Consider the following 21,195-nt stretch of genomic DNA (forward strand, 5'->3'; position numbering starts at 1 on the left):
ATCAGGTCACATATTACACTGGGCCAAGTACGCTACATCAGACCTCTTCCCAGTGCTGAGAAGCAAGACTGCTCCTTTGAAGAGTAAGGTGCACCGACCCAGTGGACGCGGATCAGGCAGACTGCAGAAGAACGGATGCACTCCAATTATAGAGTGGGTGAAGATTCCCCTAGACTGCCAGAAGAACAGCAACTCTGTCTTGAGCAAGTACAGCCTGAATGCGCCTTCCAGGTGCATATGGCGAAACCTCGTCTCGTGTACTCTGCCCGTGTTCACAGGGCATCATGCTTGGTAAAGCAGAGGGGCAGCGCACAAGCCTGGCGACAGATGCCTTTGCACTTGCAACAAGGGGGCAGTGCTGTGCATGAGATCTGCTGAACACGAGTTCGCAGACGAGTCAGAACCAACCTGCCTGCATCTCACAACTTACCTTAGTAAACTGCACTTAATTATAAATTATTTATTTCAGAAGGTTAACTGTTACCAGAAACTTTGTTAGATTTAATGCCCCACTGCTACTAAAATGATTACAAAGTTTTGTAGTTCATAAAACATTTATGGATAGCTAACAAAATTATTACATATGCATACAGTTACTAACAACCATGGAAATACCCATGACATAGATTTTCACAAGCTTTATAGGACAAAGCAGAATTACCACCACTATGGGTTTGGTTTTGGTTCTTGCAGAATAAACCTCCAGGCAGGGTGTGCACCTTCATGCTGATGCTGACGTGAACACTTCCTGTCCAGGGTCTATGCTCACCCCGAGACCCCAGTGGGCTCACGCAGACACAAGCAGGGACCCAGCAGAAACTGCCCTTGCTCCTCACCGGGGTTTTGGAATGGGAAGCCATGCCTCAGTCACAGACTGCTGACAAACACAGAAGTTTTAGTCCTTGCAGGGAGAAATGCGGTGTGCCTGCAGGCCAGCCCCGAGGCTGTGGGCAGAGAGCGAATGAAAGAGAGGTGTCAGACGTGGGCACAGCCTTTATTAGGGTCTGGGTCAGCAGAAGTTGGCAGGGGTCGGGGTTGTCTGGGCATGGGTGTCATCAGCATAGTGCCCTCAGTCTCACTAAAGGTTGAAAAAAACAAACGGCAGCTGGCAAGAGTGGCCAACTATTGTCTGCTTTCTAAGTCAACATGCAGGCAGATTAGGCAACCTGCTAACACCCAATGTTGTTTGTTTAGGCCTCTAAGGTAGATGCTGAGGTCAGGACAAACCCAGGACCATACCAACCTGTTGTCTGGAAAGGAAGAGTGTAATTATGGGTGAGAGTCGGGAACTTCAAGGACAGCTGGACCCCACTGGGAGTGAGCTGCGCCTGATCACACTGTGATCAGATAGGCGGGAAATCATGGCTCTATCTGGTAGACACAGAAACAGTACCAAAAGACATCTGGCCATTGGAAAGTACTTTAATCTAGGAGGCACGCAACACCTTTCTCTAGAAAAGTTCCCTTCTTCTTTACAAGCCTTTTTAACTTGACCAACAAAGTTTCTACAAAGTAGATATTTTCCCTCCATGAAAAACAAAGTTGTGTTTATTCAATAAACAGTAGCCACACCTCAATGCCTCAGTCATGGGGTAAGGCAAAGTTAGGATAACATAAACATTATAAAATAAGAACACATTTATTCAAGTAAGGCACAAGTTCCAGATAACACTGTTTCATGAGATCAAAATAGCTTCCACTCTCTTCATTAGAGAAGCTGCACGGCTCACAGAGAGCGCACTGGAGACGTCACTGGTGGAGCACACTTTATAGCTCAATCAAATACCAAAATATTCAACTTCAAGTTCACTTGTCTGTCACTCTAAGTCAAGGGTAACTTGAACTCTATCACACAGGTGGCAATGCTGAGGAGAGCTGGGAAAAGACGAGCCCACAGTCACCCTGAGCAGACTTCTGGAAAACCACATGGTTCCCTCACACACAGAGAGAAATACAACAAGATGTTAGGGTAACTCACCCAGCTCTCTCCCTGCTAGCTACAGCTCAGTAACCAGAGAGGAAAAGCGACTGTGGGCATTTCCACGGTCTGATTTAACACGCCCCTTCTTCAAACGACCTGCAGAGGCAAAAACTATGGAAAACCTTCAGGAAGACTGTTTGGTGCCTGGGAGCATACAGCCCCATTAACCATACCTCTGCCGTGCCCGAGAAGCACCCGGGCCCAAGCTGGGGAGAAATGGGCATATGAGGCAGCAACTGCCTCAGACCTTCTGAACGTGAGAGTTAGCAGTCCACCAGTATTCAAGTTAGGTCACTCCCAAACACCACCAGACGACTTCAGACGTGTGAGTGTTTTTTATGTATATAAAAAAAAACATGACAAGCATAACGCAGTAACAGAAAGCCGTTTCTGCCCACTGCCCACAGCCTGGGTCATTAGGCAAGGGAGCTGTCCCCAGTGTGAGCTGCCTGCTGTCGTGGCAATGGGAACTAGAGCTGGGGTGAGCCTGCCAGGGTCTGGAGGGGATAGCACGACTCATCCCATTTCCACTTTGCCCCTGGCAAGAAGCCCCCAGGAACTTGGTGACACCTGTAACCAATCCCAGGAATAGTCTTGTTTCTTCAAGGGCCGAGCTGGATGGGAATCGGCCAGAGCAGAAAAGGAAGTCCCTGTCTTTGCCACCCTGCAGTGTCCACTCAGGCAGCAGCACAAAGAGAAGCCCTTCACTCCTACGCTGGGACACCCGGCAAGATTTCCGAGTGCACGTGTGACTTAAAAACAAAACCCAGTGTCGCGTGTTTACTTGGGGTGGAGAAAAACAAACACAGAACAAAGGGGCTCCACTCCAAAGGCTGACAAGGTCAACAGAGGACACTTCCCCTCCATGTGCCAGTAAAGGCACCCAAACCACGGACCTCACGGAACAATGCTTTCCTTGTAAACCCCGGACACTCTTGAATTCCATTTAGGGACGGAATGATTCTTCTTTTTCCTCCTGAGAGGAACTTTCTACTGCTCCAAGGGCAGAGCCCGTGCTGCAAACATCGCCACGCTCCGTGGCTCCGGCTCTGGAGCGGAGGCTGGCTCAGCCCTTCCTCTGCTGGCACCAGCACACAGCATGGGAACAGCTCGCCTCCGCTCACTCGGAAGGTGGAGTAGAGAGCCCAGCTTCAGTGACCTCTCTTTTCTTGTGGGAAAAAGGTGTATTTTGTAGGGTTAAACTCTTCCCAGATCCGCTCAAATTCTTCCAGGAAAAGCCTCACGTACTCGTCATCCTCCATGATCAGCACGTTCTCCCGGTTGTTCTGGATGGCTTGGGTGGTCCAGTTGAGTGAGCCCGTGATCAGCACTTTCTTATCCACGATTGCGAACTTGTGGTGCATGTAGCCCAGGTCTTGATCATGCCGAACCTGAATACCTGCAAAAATGGCATACGGGCCTGTCACTGCTGCCTGCACAGAGATGACCTCAGGCACCTGCGGCGCCTCCTCACCTGCTGCCTGCTTTCTGGTAGCTACAAATGTTGCCCTTTGGCGGGAGAGGAGAAGAGAGCCATGCTTAGGCAGGCAAGGACTTGGTCAGTGACCACTCCCAGAAGCCCCCTCCCAGGAGGGATTGCCAGAGAGAGGGCAAAGGGTGAAGGGGTTTTAGCCTAGACATTGGCAGTGGCACTGCGTGCAAAGCTGTGGATGGGGTGGAAACCATCTTTTTGTGGGGACAACTCGGGGGGGGGGGCAGGACGGACAGGAGACCTCACAGCGGCTTTTCTTGGTACCGCTCCACTTCCTTAGGGAAACAGCTCCCCACCCCACGACATCTCTGGAGACCACACCCATCAGTCCCTCCTTCCAGGGACCTGGGTGCCCGCTGTGCATTTTCATCTTGTCCCAGCAAAAGGCAAGGAGGGGCTCCTGGGCTGTGACATTCTCCCTTTGCCAGAGACCCCTGTAAGCCTCATGTCCTCACACTGAGGCCTGCAGCTGCTGGCGCCCCTTGCCACTCTAGGACACACACCTGGGCAGAAGGTGAGCAGGGTGAGCTCACTGGAGGCAGTGAACCAAGTGTACCTGCAGTCCCCAGATGGGTTAAATTGAGGCAGAGAGGAACTACTTTCTTTCAAAGCACCCACATTCCTTCCCCATGTTGTCCGTGATCAACTTTCATTCGATGGGAGGTCACTCTCCCACCATCTCAAAGGCTCCCTGGGGCAGGGGGCTGGGCTCTGCTGCCTACTTTGCTGGACGAATTCCTGGCTGGGTGAGTGGGGCACTCAGAAAGGTGCCAGTTCTAGCAAACAGAAGTACAGGGTGCCCTGGTTAAACCTCAACCGCAGATAAACAAGCCATTGTCTCAGCATCTGTCTCAAGGAGCCCTAGTGACTGTAGTTGCTCACGCACTGGGCTGCTAACTGCAAGGTGCTCTGGGGGAGAGAGAGGAGGCTGTCAGCCTTGGAAACCCCTGGGGGCAGCTCTGCGCTGTCCCATAGGTCACTGTGAGTCCCCTTCAATGGCGGTGAGTTTGGTTTTTAAGTCTGGGGAGCTATGCTGCATGCAGTATTTCCAGACATGCTTACGACTGAAAAAGTTCTTTGTTGTGAACTGGGCCACCTGGAAATTAGTGACTGCCTTACCTCAAGCACACCTGGCGCCTCTTCTCTTCACACCCTTTAATCCACTGGCAAATCTTGTTGGCTCTACCTTCAGAGTCTACCTCAGATCCAATCATTTTTCCCATCCCTATGCCACAACCTCCTCATTTCATCCTCCCTCTCCACCGCACAGACAACTCTGTGAGACAGACACTCCCAGCCCTGTAGGTCTCCGCCCCTCCCCACCTCGGCTGCCTGTGTGTCTCCCGGCTGTGGTCATTGACGGGCTGGTTCTTCCTCCAGTCTCCTCCCAGCTCCCGGCACTCGGGCTCTGTGCACAGCCCTCATCCCTTCCCCTGCTCTGCATCTCCTCACGTTATCAGCCCCGTCGCCACTGTCTTGCTCACTCTGCACCGCCAGCCCCGAAAGCCCCCTTCCGGCACACAAGGCCACATACACTGGGCTCGGGGTCACGCAACTGTGTCTGCGATGTCACCTCGGAGGCCCCATTTACAATTCTCTCCAACCCTGAGATTCCAACGCTCGGAAAGCAAACATCTCAAACACACCCGTTCACCATCCTCCATGAAAATGATGGGCAGGTTTGGGACACGTCTTTAGGAGCCAGTGAGAGCCCGGTGAGCCTGGGAGTCCTTCCCTCTTCAGACTCCTGAGGGGTGGGATGAACACATGAGCCCCGTCCAGGTTGGCTGCCCCACTTCCTGGGTAGGCAAATGCCCAGGGAGAATGGCAGTGCGGCTGCAAGACCAGGCAGTTCTCAAGGCGACAGGGCACTCTTCTGGCCCTGTGACCAGCTGCATTTAGGTCTGGGCAAGATGAGCTTTCTTAGGGTCTGACAGGAGCTATGCATTCTCGACTGCGCGGTGTTCACATGCCAGCAGCAAGAACTGCCTTACCCGATGCAGTCCGAGAGGCTGAAGCACAGGACTCATCATGAAGTAAGGACTGCACTGGGAATGCCTTCCAAATGCACCCTTCCCGAACTGGAGAAAATCACGCTAAGCGAAGTAAGTCAGACACAAAAGGACAAGTACTACATGAGCCCACTGAGGTAAGTATTTAAAAAAATGCAAAAGTGGCATAGGGGAAAAAGCTACTGTATACAAACATTCTTGGAGTGAAGACTGTGTAGTATGGCAGAGACCAGACCAAAACCAGGGATGCACATGGTAGACAATGGTGGAGGAGGGGGGGAGGAAAACAAAAGGATGAATATAAGGAAGAAGAGGGTAGTGGGGGCATGGGGCACTAACCCATCCAAGGGGAGGGTATTGTTTATATCTCCACAGGGAAAGTGGGACCAGACTTCAACCCAGTGCCGCAAGGTGTGAATGCAATATCCCGGCGTGGAGTAGGGAACCAGTGGAGAGGCCTGGGAGGCTGGCCCCAGCACCAAAAATTAAGTGGATTCCTGCCCCTCCCCCCAAAAGAATTTGTTTCAAAGGACGACATTGATTCTGCAGCTCCAGGAGATGGACATATCTGATCAGAGCACACGGGAGCAGATGAAGGGGCAGGAGGAGAGAGTGGAGCACAGCCTGGCCCACCAGGCCGTGAGGATGATGTTCCTGAGTAGAGCAGCCAGTCCACAGAGAGAACAACATGGTTGACCCCACTATGAGACATGATGCCCCTCAGGGACTAAGGGCGATACAGGGGACAGCACCGGAGACACAGTGTGGGAACTGCACCTGACCTGATCCCACCACACCGAGGCAAAGCACTGGGGGAATGCAGCGGAACAGCAAGGGAATGGAGTGGCAAGGTTCCCAGGGAATCCTGAAAGTTGACTTTGAGGCCAGGGCATGGTGCCCCAACAGACTGGACTGGAAAACGCTCCTAAGGGTCAGCAAATGATCCTTGAACTAACTACAAGCTTTCTTTCGTGAAGTGTTCTGTTTTGTTCTCTGTCAGTGGTTTGTTTTTGTTGTTTTGTTGTCTGGTTGTATGCCATTGCTTTGTTTTCCTCTGTCTTGTTTTCGTGCATGTTAGTGTCTCCACAGGTCTGTCTGAAAAGGACAGGCTGGATGAACTATCTGGAGGAAAAACAACGGGACCGACAGTTCCGGGGGGACTTGGGGTGGGGGTGGGGTAGGGGGGTAAGGAAGTGGTGTTAATAAACACAGGGACAAGGGAACAACATGGGACCCAGAATGGTAGTGAGGTGGGAGTGGCAGGCCTGGTGGGGAATGATCAAGGGTAAGGTTGCGTAGAGAAGAGGTATAGCTGTAGCCCAGGTGGGGACAGAGCATGGTGGTAGGGCAGGAGGAAAGTCAAGGGAGATGGAGGAAAGAGCTAGGAGTCAGGGGCATTTATGAAGGTCTAGACAACGACATGTACATGCAAATATATATATGAGGATGGGGAAATAGATCTATGTGTCTATATTTATAGGTTTAGTATTAAGGTGGCGGAAGGACCTTGGGCCTCTACTCCAGCACTCCCTCAATGCATGAATACTTTCTTTTATTAAATTGGCACTCTACGATGCTCACCCTCCCGACACAACTGCTGAAGCCAAAGCGGGTAAACAAGTAAATGTGAAGAAAGCTGATGGTGCCCGGCTATCAAAAGAGATAGTGTCTGGGGTCTTAAAGGCTTGAAGATAAACAAGCGGCCATCTAGCTCAGAAGCAACAAAGCCCACATGGAAGAACACACCAGCCTGTGTGATCACGTGGTCCCGAAGGGATCAGTTATCAGGCATCAAAGAACAAAAAATCATATCATTGGCTGCACACCTCCATGATACGATCGCCGAAGACAAACGGGTGCATAAGCAAATGTGGTGAAGAAAGCTGATGGTGCCCGGCTACCGAAAGAGATGGTGTCTGGGGTCTTAAAGGCTTGAAGGTGAACAAGCGGCCATCTAGCTCAGAAGCAACAAAGCCCACATGGAAGAAGCACACCAGCCTGTGCGATCACGAGGTGCCAAAGGGACCAGGTATAAGGCATCATGCAAAAAAAAAAAAAAAAGAATATGTGTATATGTGTATATATATGTGTGTGTATGTATATATATGTGTATGTGTGTGTGTATATATATATATGTGCCATAGTGAATGAAGGGGGAAGTACAGAGTGAAGCTCAAGGCCCAGTTGTCGGCCACTGGAGATCCCCTCACAGAGGGGTTTAGGAGAGGAGATGGGTCAGTCAGGGTACGAGGTATTACCAATGAAGAACAAAGCTTTCCCCCAGATCCTGGATGCTTCCTCCTCCCCAACTACCATGATCCGAATTCTACCTTGCAGGACTGGATAGGGCAGAGGTTGTACACTGGTGCATATGAGGTGCAGGGAATCCAGGGTGGATGATACCTTCAGGACCAGGGGTATGAGGGGCGATGCTGGGAGAGTGGAGGGTGAGTGGGTTGGAGGGGGGGAACTGATTACAAGGATCCACATGTGACCTCCTCCCTGGGAGATGGACGGCAGAGAAGGGGGGGAAGGGAGACTCCGGATAGGGCAAGATATGACGAAATAACAATCTATAAATTATCAAGGGATCGTGAGGGAGGGGAAAAAAAGAGGACCTGATGCAAAGGGCTTAAGTGTAGAGCAAATGCTTTGAGAATGATTAGGGAAAATAATGTACGGATGTGCTTTATACAATTGATGTATGTATATGTATGGATTGTGATAAGAGTTGAATGAGCCCTAATAAAACGTAAAAAAAAAAATTCACCCTTCCCCTGTCATTCTGTCACCCTAGCCCAGGGAGGTCAAGGGCTTCTGTGGGTTTCATCCAGGCAACTGGAGAAATAATGAAGAAAAATGCTGATCAACCTAATATTTTAACACCATTGTGCCAGGTAAGGGACGCCTGGCCCGTGGATCCTATTAACTCACTGCCGTCTAGTTAATTCAAAATTCATAGCAACTCCACAGGACAAGGCAGAGCTGCCCACCCACCCCCCAGTCCCGGGGGTTTCTGGGACTGTAACTCTTTCCGGGAGTAGGAAACCTTCTCTTTCTCCCCTGGAGCGACCGGTGGTTTTGACCCCCCCAATGGTCGGCTGAGGCCTGCTAACATCACACAATGCCAGTGAGCATCACACACGCAGTTCCAGCCATGCATCGACGTCGGAAATACCCAAATCGCCCACGACACAAAAAAGGTTCCCACCCCGGCGGTCCTGGAACTGAAAGCCAACCGTCTAGCTTACCCTGTGGGAGGCTCACAGTAAGTGACCACGGGCCGGCCAACAGGTTTGCCTTTTTTAACTCTGCCCCTTCCCGCCCCCCCACCCCACTCCTTGCGCTCCATTCAGCTAAGCCACCACCGTTGATGCCAGGCTCTTCACCTACCTCACCCAGGGCACACGGCCCCTCGGTGTTCCTGAGCTATGCTGGGCGGGAGGGGATCTTGGGGTCTGACGGGGACCCAGGAGGCCGGCCACCTGCTCCAATGTCATCTGAGCGCTCTCCTTACCAGGTGTGGGGACACATGGCCGGCGGATATGTGGCAGGAACCTCTGCCAGGGCTCTCATCCCATGTTAGGGCTCTGGCAAAGCAAAGTGCCTCCCACCCCAACGGGGTAAGCCCCCTGGATGGGAGGGCTCCGTGTTCTCCGCTAGAAACAAGTCACTCGTTGCCATCTGGGCCAAGCTGACAGCGACCCTAGAACTGCCCCTGCGGGGTTCCAATACTGTCCCCCGTTACAGGCATGGAACGCTCATTCTCTAGCCCAAGGGCAGCTGGTGCTTTCGAACCGCTGACCTCACGGTGAGCGGTCCAAGGCGTCACCACTGCTCAGTAGGCCATGCCCCCGAGGGGGGCCCCGTGTCAACTGCCCGCGCCCGGCCTGGGTCCAGCCTACCTGCCTTGCGGAGCAGGCCGATCTGCGAGCCGTTGAGCGCCATGTAGTCGCAGTCGGTGACGACCCGCACGCGCACGCCGCGCTGGTGCAGCAGCTGCACGGCGCGGCCCAGCTGCGGGCTGGAGAAGGCAAAGAGGCAGAGCTCGAGGCTGGCGCGGGCGGCCAGCAAGGCGCGCAGCAGGCGGCTCAGCGAGCTCTCGCCGTGCGGCAGGCTGCACTGGCAGCCCGACGGCGACCCGGAGGCCGCGGGGGACGGCCGCGTGTCCGGGGCCTGCAGCAGCGCCTCCGTGCAGGTCACCTGCGACGGGAAGAAGAGCACCTCGCGCCGGGGCCGCCGCCGCCCGCCCCGCAGCCAGCGCAGCACCGAGGGCAGCGCCTCCACGGCCAGCGCGAGCCCCACGGCCGCCGCCGCCGCCGCCTGCCACGGCAACGGCCACCGCCTCATGTCGCGGCCCCGGCCACCCCTTCCGGCCGGCCGGCGCCACGGCGCGTGCGCGCAGCACTGCGCCTGCGCCCTGGGCCGCCACGTGCGCGCCAGCCCGCCAGGGCACGTGCGCGCACAGACCCAGGAGTCGGCTCCGGAGACGGCGCGGGCCCCGCCCCCCGCCCCCGCCTGGCGCGCCCCTGGGGGCCCACCTGGGAGCGGGACTCGCCCGGGATGCAGCCGGCAGCCTCTTTTGCTGGGCTGGGACATGTCCGACCCTTGAATCTTACGACCGAGTCACACCTGGGCCAGGTGCTGGCCCCCGCCGCCCCAAGTGCAGCGCCTCTGCCCGTGACCCTGCCTCCACCGCATAACGAACGCAGCCTTCGATTCGAAGGAGCCGCTGTGAGCACAAGCCAAGTGGAGACAAAGGGCCAGCAAGCACCAGGGCCAACGGATATGCTTTTTTTTTTTTCCAGAAGGCTTGGGTAATTTTTGCAGGAAAAAGACTAAAGGGGTTGCTTTTTTTTTATTGTTAATAAGACGCCTTTTTCTTTTTCCCCTGAATTCTTGTCAGGAATTCGCATGATTGGCTCCTATGTTATCCAACATGAACACTTGGCGGGGTTGGGGGAATACTTGCTGGCCCGGTCGCGCTCCCGGCAGCCTTAACTGGCTCAGCAGCTGAACCTCATGTCCTTTCCCAAGGTGGAAAAGGTTAGGTAAAATAAAGGGCAGATGGAAGGAGAGGGGAAAGAAACGCCGGGAGTGAGTTAAGTGAGAAATCTAGCATTGTGTTAATGCCTCGAGAGGCTGGGAAAAGGGGAATAGGCTCTTAAAGGTTATCAGGCCAGAATGGATGAAGGCAAGACAAACTCCCAGAGGAACGAAAGCCTGCAGCGGACCACAGTGGCTGCTGCTCAAGGCACCTCACCCTTAGGACTCTTCTCTCCACCCTATCGAAGACCTCGTTGGTTTTTTATTGAATGTTTTGATTTTCTTTTATTATGGAGGGATTACATTTCAGACTTTCAACTCTGATTTCAACAAGATCACACCATGCCCCCCACCACGCCCTCCACTCCCTGAGAACTCTTTTCCCTCTTCCAGACTTCAGTCCTCTCTCACTTCCAAGTCTGTACTTGTCAACCCTCTTGTCCATTGGCTCATCCTTCCTCCCTCCTTGGAGAACCTCCAAGTGAGGGCTAGTTATGAAGGGCTGTTGAGCTGGTGTAAGGACTGGGGGGGGTGGTCAATTCATCCTCCAAGAGTCCATGGCTACAAGAGCAGTGAATTAAATTAGCCACAGTCCTCCATTTATAATGTATTCTAAGCCCTAGCCCCAAGACTTGTGGTTATGGTCTCATTTTGGAGAGTAGAGGTGAGATGGGGGTGAGCTATAGCTTAAGTCACTCCCTACTAGAAGGTGTGACTCAGTTACCACCTTTAGTTTCGATGGGGTTGTGGTTTATGATCTGCAGAACAAAGGTGAAAGGGGGTGGGGGTGGGGCATGGAGTGGAGAACCAATACCTATCTGTAGACAACTGAACATCCCTCTGCAGAGGGGTCACAGGGAAGAAATGAGCCAGTGAGGATGCAGTATAGCACCAATGAAACACCCAACTTTTCTCTAGTTCCTTGGTGCTTCCTTCACCCCGCTATCATGACCTCAATTCTACCTTACAAATCGAATTAGACCAGAACATTCACACTGCTACAGATAAGAGCCAGCAACACAGAGAATTCAGGATAGATAGCATACACACCCCAGGGCCAACAATGAGAGTAGAGGTACCAGGAGGATTAGGGGAGGGTGTGGGGAGAAAGGGGAAATTGATCACAAGGATCAACCTATAACCCCCTCTCAGAGGGACAAACAATGGAAAGTGGGTGAGGGGCGATGGAGGGCGATGTAAGAGATGAAAATAATAATGTATAACTTTTCAAGGGTTCATGAAGGAGGGAGGGAGGGCAGGGGATGGAGGGGGAAGAAATGGGGAGCTGATATCGGGTTCAATTGGGAAGATAATGCTTTGAAAATGATGATGGCAGCATAGGTGCAAATGTGCTTGACACACTGGATGAATGTATGGATTGTGATGAGTTATAAGAGCCCCCAATAAAGCTAATTAATAATAAAATTTTTTAAATGATCTGGTAAAGTTCTCTCTCAATCAGGATGCTACAACTGGCCTGTCTTAGGCCTATTGTATGACTTGATTCACTGACTTGCAGCCTTGAAAGTGCTTAACATTAAGTTCAAAGGATAGCTTCTGTCTAACTGCCTCCTTGTAATCAGTAAGTGGCCTCCGTGATTTCTGTTTTAAAAGTAGATGGTAGAAAATAAAGAGCTAGCCTCAATAATATTGGAAAATATGCTTGATTAGCAACTGCAAGACTACGGCGAAAAAGGCCACAAAAAAGAAAAAGGTTATAGCTATAAACACTGTTCTATAGGCGATAAAGTGTTTCCCATAGGGGTCTTGGGTACCAATTCTGAAACTGCTCTATGTGTAAACTGGAGCTATATGTATGTAGATCCCCCAAACCACTGCCATTGAGTCAATTCTCACTGACAGCAACCCTATAGGATAGGGTGGAACTGCCGCTTTAGAGTTTCTTAGACTCTTTATGGGATTGGAAAGCCCCATCTTTTCCACATAGATACATAGATCTTACAAACAGATTACCTACCTCTTGGAGGGCCTGAAACAAGGACACCCCAAGTAGCACACTTAGGGTCCACTTCTTTTCTTTAATCATTTTATTGGGGCTCATATGTCTTATCACAATCCATACATACATCAATTATGTAAAGCACATTTGTACATTTGTTGCCCTCATCATTCTAAAAACATTTGCTCTCCACTTAAACCCTTGGCATTAGCTCATTTTCCCCTCCCTCCCCGCTTCCCCCTCCCTCATGAACCCTTGATAATTTATAAATTATTATTTTGTCATATTTTACACTGTCTGATTTCTCCCTTCACCCACTTTCCTGTTGTCCATCCCCCAGAGAGGTTATATGTAGATCCTTGTAATCGGTTCCCCCTTTTCACCCCACCCTCCTTCCACCCTCCCAGTATCACCACTCTGAACACTGGTCCTGAAGGGATCATCTGTCCTGGGTTCCCTGTGTTTCCAGTTCCTATCTGTACCAGTGTACATCCTCTGGTCTAGCCGGATTTGTAAGGCAGAATTGGGATCATGATAGTGGGTGGCAGGGGGGTGGAGGGGAGGAGGAAGCATTTAGGAACTAGAGGAAAGTTATTTAATCATTGCTATACTGCATAGGGTGCACATCTTGATTCTAATTCCATTCTCCAATAAAGAATGTTCTTTGAAGAAATGACTTATCCTGCTGCTGGAGCAGAGACTATACAAGATGAGGCTGAGACATCATGCAGAATCAGTAAGGATGTGTTCAAAATGCAAAACATGGGGACATGCCATAGGGACAATAAAACAACCTGAAAACACATGAAGTAGTTTAAAGTAGAACAATTCAAGTAACAAAAAATGTAGTGTGGGGTTATAACCTCAGTCTATAACAATGGTTCTCCACCTTCCTAATACCCTTTAATACAGTTCCTCATGTTGTGTAGACGCCCAACCATAACATTATTTTCATTGCTATTTTGTCAATGTAATTTTGCTACCGTCATAGAGATGCAGGATGTATTAGGCGACCCCTGTGAAGGGGTCGTGCCCCACAGGTTGAGAACCGCTGGTCTATAGTAAATATCCTTGAGTCTGTACTTATGCAATCAATGACTGAATGAATGAATGAGAGAGAAGGCCCAGTTCTTCCCCAGAGAAGTCATGAAACACAAGGAGGAACTGAGAAACTGTCACAGACTAGGAGTGCTGGAGAAACATGGTCATTAAATGCACAGTGGTTCCCTGATATTAGAGGGAAACTGGTGACATCCAAAGAAGCTAAGGGTGTTGATAGTCATCTACCAATGTCAGTTTCTTAGTTTTGACCAATGTATCATATTACTGTAAGATGCTAGCTATGAAGGAAACGGGTGAGGTTCTATGGGAACTCACTGTCCTATCTTTGAAACTGTTCTGTAAATCTAAATTTGTTCCAAATCAATAGTCTTTTTACCAAGCATAATGTCCTTTTCAAGGGCTGGTCTCTCCTGGTAACGTCCGAAACCTGAGATGAAATCTCCCAGCCTTGCTTCTAAGGAGCATTCTGACTGCTCTTCCCACACATTTGAGGGCTTTTGGCAGCACTTTCAATATTCTTTGCCGGCACCAGAATTCAAATGCATCAGAGGTCTGCCTTATTTGGTCTTCTTGATTCATTGTACAGCTTTTGCATGAAAACGAAGCGATTTACAATAACATGGCTTAGGTCACACACGTCCTAGCCTCAAAGTCACACCTGCTTCCAACTTCAGACATTCTTTACCATCTCTCATGAATGCATTGGTGGTTCAGTGGTAGAATTCTCGCCTGCCATCTCTCACTCATACTCAGTGTCCCCTCCCACAGCCCGGTCTGCTTCTCAGTGGGGTTGATAATTCATTGCAATGACCACAGAAAACATACAACTATGGGGCCACTGAGGGAAGTTAACAGTACAACCCAGGACCAAAAATGCTCCGGCTACAGTTCAACAGGACAGCCCCTTCTCAGTCGTGCCTACAGGCAGGTCTCTCGCTGACCCTTGGCCTCTCAGCCACAAGGTCCTGTGGTCTCTGCCCTGGTGAGGAAAAGCTATAAAGCTGTTTTAGTGCTCCTGACATATGCCCAGATGGCACTACTCTGTTACAAGCGTCAGCAGGTACATGCTCAGCTCCAGTTGCTTGGGGCAACAAAACCCACTCCACCAGTGACCTACCTGTCTGAAGTTCACTCAGCTTTCCTCACTCCCTGGGCCAGGAAGCCCACCACTCTGTCTCATGCTGTCACTTACATATCACACTTTCTGTCCCTGGATGAAGGTGGTACAAGGCACAGAGACTTAGGAGTCCAAAGGGTGCACTATGCGGCTCTTTATTAATGGCAGTGGGATTTCCTTTCCTGTTTCTGAGATGGCTCATTTTACACCCAGCAGGACATCAAAGTTAACCAACCCCCACGTCCAAGAGTTCCAAGTTTTCACAATCACAATGAACTCCTCTAACTAGCACTCCCAGTGGAACCCTATGATCCTATCAGCATCCCTTACCTCCTCTTACACAGACCTTTCAGGAAAAGAGGAAATGTGGCCACATTACATTCCGTGGTCTCAACTAGTTTTTTGGTGGGAATTACAAAAACTATAGCTAGAAGAGCCAGATCAAATAATTCACAGCATTGCAAGTGTCTATCAATAGTGAAATGTAATGTGAATGGACCAAAACTTTAATCAAAAGCTGAAATTACAGATGGAACATCAAGGCATGATCTATGAGAAACACTTTAGATTTAAAGACACACAGAGCTTGAAAGAGGATGGAAAAGACAGACTATGCAAACAGCAGCCATAACAGAGCGGGAATGGCTTTATCAGACAAAATAGACTTTAGGGCAAAGAATAGTACTACAGGCAAAAAATTCATATAAATTTCATAATGGTAAAAGTCAATCAATCCCTTACAATATAGACCATTAATAAATATTTCCATAGATCAAGATCCAAAAAACACAACTTGACAATTGAAAGGAAAATTATGGTTGGAAATTTTAATATTCTGCTCATTAAATGATAGGACAGCTAAACAGAAGGTCAGTCAAGATACTCTAAAGAAGACTGGACTAGAGTGGGGATCCCTCAGTATGATTCAGGGTATATCTGAAAAGTCTACATGATATTCAATGGAGAAAGACTGAGCGCTTTTGCCTTGGAATCAGGAACACTCTCATCACTGCTTTCCAATATTGAATTAGAATTCCTAACCAGAGCAGTAAAACAAGAGAAACAAATGAAAGGTATCTAGATTAGGAAGAAGTAAAGTGATCTCTATTTGCAAATGATACAATCCTAGGGATAGGAAATCTGGAAGTCCACAAGAGAGTTTCTAGAGTTAATGGAGGAATTTAGCAGTTACAATGTAAAAGATCAACTTAAAAAATGATTGGGGTTTTTATACATCACTAGTGAGAAATTCCATTTAGAAAAGAATGCAAAAGAATGAAATACTTAGGAATAAATGTTACCAAGGACATGAAGGACTGGTACAATGAAAATTATAAAAACACTGCTGAGAGAGATTAAAGCTGCCTCCAGTGAGCCCCTCTGACCAGAGAAAAGGGGATGTGAATAGTCTTGCTATCACGCAGACTGCACTACAAAAGAAATTATTGCAGATGCGGTTGAAACTTAACACCTTATCATTTGATTACCCTTTTGACCCATTTTATATTCTAGTTTTTAATAATTGTCTTCCTTTTTGATGTTTTTATTTTAGCTAGTTGTTTGATATTTTCCTGTGTATGAAATCCAGGATAGGTGAGTCCATAGATATGGCATGGGGGCATGGCAGGGGGGGTTGGGAGAGACGGGGAACTAAGGATGATGAGTAAACGAACCAAGAAAATGTTCTAAAATTGATTTTGGTGATTGAACAATTCTTCTGAATATGGTTTAACTATTGAATTTTATGATTTGTGAATTTTTAAACATGAGAGAAAAGCCACCAGTGGAACATGTGGGAGATTCTGCCTGAGTGGTGGGGGCACCAGAGGTAGTGACGTCAGGACCACAAGATAGAGCAGAGGAGCCCCAAAATTGTGAGGTAGAGCAGCAGGCAGACTTTTTAACTCACAAAGGAGAGGCTGAGGGGCCAGAGAGACATGTCTGCCAGCAAGGACAAGAATCATGGGAGAAAAAACTGTATCCTTAACATTTTGTACCTGCTAGTTTCCCTAATAAACCCCACGATTGTGGGGAGAAAAAGACCTACATAGATAGACTAGGCTGTCAGTACTACCCAAAGCAATCTATACATACAACATAATCCCGATCAAAATTGCAACAGCGTATTTCTTTATGAAATAGAAAATCATTATTGAATCATTTCAATCATTAACTTTATATGGAATGTCAAGAGGCTGTAAATAGCTACAACAATGTGGAGAGAGAACAAAGTAGGAAGGCTCACACCAATTTTTAGAACATACTACACAGCTACTATGATGAGAACCTGGCCCTCGGACTTTCGAGTCTTAAAAGCCCACGAGGTCAGTTCTTACCTGCCCTGTAGGGTCACTGTGAGCCAGAGTTGGCCTGATGGCAGTGAGTTTGGTTTTGGGTTTGGTTCTGGTACTGGTAGAACAATAGACACATAGATCAATGCAATAGAATTGAGAATTCAGAAATAAAATCATGTGTCTATAGCCAATTTATTTTTGACAAGGGTACCAAGTCAGTGTGATGAGGAAAGAAAGCCTCTTCAATCAGTGATGCTGGGAAATTTGGATTTCGACATAGAAGAATGAAACAGGATCCAGGCCTCACACCATATATAACAACAATTTCACAATGGATGAAGGGCATGTGTAAACTAAGACCATAAAATCCCATGAAGAGGGGTGCCCGCAAAAGCGTGCAGAGTCCTAGCTCCTGGGTCTGCCAAATTTGTTTTTCCTTCCAGACCCGAGGCCAAAGCCGCAAACATGCTGCGCCAGATCCTGGGTCAGGCCAAGAAGCACCCGAGTTTGATCCCTCTCTTCGTGTTTATCGGAGCTGGAGGTACTGGAGCTGGGCTGTATATCATGCGTCTGGCATTGTGTAATCCAGATGTCAGTTGGGGCAGAAAGAACAACCCAGAACCATGGAATAAACTTGGTCCCAATGACCACTATAAGTTCTTCGCTGTGAATACGGATCACAGCAAGCTGAAGAAAGAAGGCCCTGACTTCTAAATGAGAAGTTTTCCCCTAAAGCTGCTTAGAATGAAGGTCTTCCAGAAGTTATCCGCACAATTTTCCACGTGACCAGGATATGGTTATCTCCTAAATGCATGAAATCATGTTGGAGTGTCATGTTGGGGTTTACACTGAATAATAAACATGTGAAACTTAAAAAAAAAATCCCATGAAGAACAAACAGGGGCAATACTGTCAAACTGCTCTTTCAGCTAAAAAACAGAGTTAAAACCAGAAAACGTCTTAAAAAATTAAATAGGACCTCATAAAAATTAAAACTTTTGATTGGGAGAGTATCTTCAGAAATCTATCCAACAACAATCAATAGCTAAATATAAGGGGGTACCCCAAAAAACCAGAATTGCGCCGGAGCTTTCGCTGTTGTACCCATTTTTCCTGCTGGGTGAGCATCAGGCAACTCACTCTGAGCTAGCGCACCCAGTGGCGTCGCCTGGGAAAGCTCTCTGGTCACAGCGAGTTTTTCTGTAAAAGCAGTTTCACTCTAACCTCGTTTTTTTGTGATGGTCGATTTAAGAAAACAGCGTGACTGTGAAATTTTGTTTACTACTCAAAGGCGTCATGTTGAACACTGCTTACAAGGATAGCACTAAGGGAAAAACTCAAGTGTACACGTGGTTTTCTTCCCGAACAGACGAACATGTGGACTCCTAGTGCACTTGGAGTTTGTTCCACCAGGTTATATTGTGAATCAAACTTTATATTTAGAGGTTCTCAAGATTGACAAGAGGCTGATTGTGCCACCAAAACAGTGCATTTGCTCATGCAGGGCAAAACACAGCATGCCTCTCCTGCTCCACGCACCTTACTCACCTGACCCTGCTCCGTGCGACTTCTTTTTGTTTCCACAAATGAAGAGGGGCATGAAAGGACAGCAATTTGATGATCTGACTATGTAGAAGAGGTGAAGAAAAAAATGAGGGAGGTGCTGTCAACCATCCAAACAGATGACTTTGAAAAATATTTCCAAGAATGGAATCACAGATTTGACAAATGTATTAAGTATAATGAAGAGTACTTTCAAGGTGATAAGGATTTAGAACAAAATTAAATACCAGCTTTTGGGGGTGTACCCCTTTGTACGTATCATTTTGATAAAAACACAAACAGCCCAGTCATAAAACAGGCCAAGGACTTAACAAACTTTTCCCCATAGGATATTCAAATAGCCACCAAACACATGAAAAAATGCTCAGTATCATTAGACATCACAGAGCTGCAAATCAAAGTCATAATGAGATGTCATCTCATTCCCACTGGGAAGGCTAAAATAAAGGAAATCAGAACATAACCGTTGGCAAGGATGTGTGGGACTGGGACCTCTTAGCTGTTGCTGAAGGGTGGTGGGTCCCTGGTGACACACGGGTTGAAGGCCTTGGTGCTAACCAAAACATCAGCAGTGTTGAAACCACTAGCTGCTCCATGGGTGGTAGATGTTAGTCTACTGTAAAGAGGACACTTGAAAACCCTTTGGCACGATCCTACCTGTCCCACAGGGCTGCTAACAACCAGAATCTACTCAATTGTGATGGGTTCTTACACATTGCTGGAGGGGATGCAAATGGCATAGCCATTATGGAAAACACTGTGGGTCCTCAACAAATAAAAACGACCACCTGACCCAGCAATTCCACACCTAGGTATATACACTTTTAAAGATCTGAAAGCAGAGACTCAAAAGAAGACTTCAACACCACTGTTCATTGCAGCACTATTACCAGTAGCCAAAGGTAGAAATGACTTACAGGTCCATCAACAGAACAGATAAACAAACATGGTACATACATACAACGGAATACTACTTTGCCCGTGGGAGCAATTGTCTTGAATAGAACTTGAAGACATTATGCTGAGTGAAATAAGTCCACCACAAAAGGAAAAATACGAGGAGCTTAAAGGGAGTTTTGGGGGGAAATTCCATGATCTTGTCATCCATTTTGTTCACGAACGTTTTAAAGCTCCCTCATGATATGAAGGAGCCCTGGGGGCACCGTGATTACACACTGGGCTGCTCCTTTCAAGGCCAGCAGTTCAAAACCACCAGCTGCTCCTCAGGAGAAAGACAGGGCTTTCTACTCCCATAAAGAGTTACGGTCTAAAAATAAAGTTAAGTCTAGAGTGTGGAGGTTTTTTTGCATAAAGTATGACTTTCTTATATAAAAAGACAAGGCAAATGTCTATAAGCAAAGTTAGTGACTCTAGGGAAGAGAGAGAAGGGTCAAGGGAGGGTTAATGATAATGTAAGTTATACTGAAATGTTAACTGGAAAAAGTTTTGTTTACAATGATCCCCACCCACTAAAAAATACATATAGCTGCTGAATATTAAAAACCACCAAAATAGTCACGGGACTTAGTTTCTTGAAGAATTGGGGTCATGGTTTCATGGGACATCCAGGTAATTAGCCTAAAGAAATGGTGAGTCCTTCTACTCTACCTCTTAGTTCAAGGTGTAGCACCTGGAACAAGTGCCGGCGTCGGGCAGAGGAGGAGGATATGGAGTGTGTGGCTAATTTCCTCTACCAACAGCTGTCTCCCAGGAGACTGAAGAACTGGAATGGGGTGGCTGAAGGGGGCACTACTGAACATTTTTATCAAAGACTCCATAGAAGACTTCTAACCAAAAGGGGAATTATACAGAATAGAATTTCAAATTTTCATGGACTCTGGACTTCCTGGAGCCATGAAAGCTGGGTGAACTACTGAAACTACCATCCTCAGACTTTAAATCTTTTTTTTTAATCGTTTTATTAGGGGCTCATACAAATTTTAACACAATTCATATATACATCAATTGTGTAGATCTTTACATCTTAAACCAAAAACCAAATATTCCCTAAAGTCTTCCTAAAACCAGTCAATAGTTTAACTAGTAAAAAAAATGTCTTACGTCCTTTTAAGAACATCTGTATAAAATCAATAATAGCAACTTGAAAATTTAGATAGGAACCTGGTTATGGATTGGTGCCCATTGACTCCGTTCTGATTGACTGTAACCCGAGAGGGGCAGAATGAAACGCCGCCTCATTCTGTACCTCACTCACAATCTTTGCTGTATTTGAGGCCATTGTTGTAGCCACCGTGTAATCCATCTCCAGATCCAAAGAGAAAGAGATTGGCCAAACCCAAGATGACTTATTACGGTACCAAAATTAATAGTGTAGTTAGATCTTGGGGCCAGTCTCCCACATCTGCTCCTCTCTGCTGGATGTGATCAATCAGTAAGCACTGCACTATTCTCATGAGGGAAAACCAACAAAGTTACAGCTAGCTAGAAAAAGGAGTCCGTTGATGGTTCTGCCTGCTCGTCCCAGCAGTTTCCTTACTCACTGGAGACTGAGATCAGACATTCCTACAACACGAATGCTGAGCTACCAAGCGGATTGTCACTACACTGGCAGACGACTGGCGGTCAGTCTTCCCAAGTCAAGTTATGCAACAGAGAAAGGAAAGGCAAAGACCTAAAGACAAGAAAGAGGGCAGCAGGCATCGCCTCT

At 48.0% G+C, this 21,195-nt stretch overlaps 1 protein-coding gene and 1 pseudogene across 1 annotated transcript; one reads left to right on the top strand and one right to left on the bottom strand.

The window, feature by feature from the left end:
• Nucleotides 1–565: 565 nt before the first annotated feature.
• Nucleotides 566–9,853, bottom strand: PLD6 (phospholipase D family member 6). Its single transcript, XM_075559138.1, has 2 exons — nt 9,391–9,853; nt 566–3,380 (listed from the first exon to the last, which is right to left on the bottom strand). The coding sequence occupies exons 1-2, from the start codon at nt 9,833–9,835 to the stop codon at nt 3,133–3,135; spliced, it is 693 nt and encodes a 230-aa protein (XP_075415253.1). The 5' UTR covers nt 9,836–9,853; the 3' UTR covers nt 566–3,132.
• A 7,573-nt stretch (nt 9,854–17,426) lies between these two features.
• On the top strand, nt 17,427–17,678 carry LOC142458087 (cytochrome c oxidase subunit NDUFA4 pseudogene; annotated as a pseudogene).
• Nucleotides 17,679–21,195: the final 3,517 nt, after the last annotated feature.

The sequence above is a fragment of the Tenrec ecaudatus genome, chromosome 10, assembly GCF_050624435.1.
Source record: "Tenrec ecaudatus isolate mTenEca1 chromosome 10, mTenEca1.hap1, whole genome shotgun sequence".
Classification (NCBI taxonomy): domain Eukaryota; kingdom Metazoa; phylum Chordata; class Mammalia; order Afrosoricida; family Tenrecidae; genus Tenrec; species Tenrec ecaudatus.

Excerpts from the sequence above, each read along its gene's own strand:
- PLD6 (XM_075559138.1), bottom strand. The coding sequence starts at position 9,835 with ATGAGGCGGTGGCCGTTGCCGTGGCAGGCGGCGGCGGCGGCGGCCGTG. Across the intron at positions 3,381-9,390 it reads CGGCCTGCTCCGCAAGGCAG|GTATTCAGGTTCGGCATGAT; the intron begins GTAGGCTGGACC and ends CCATTTTTGCAG.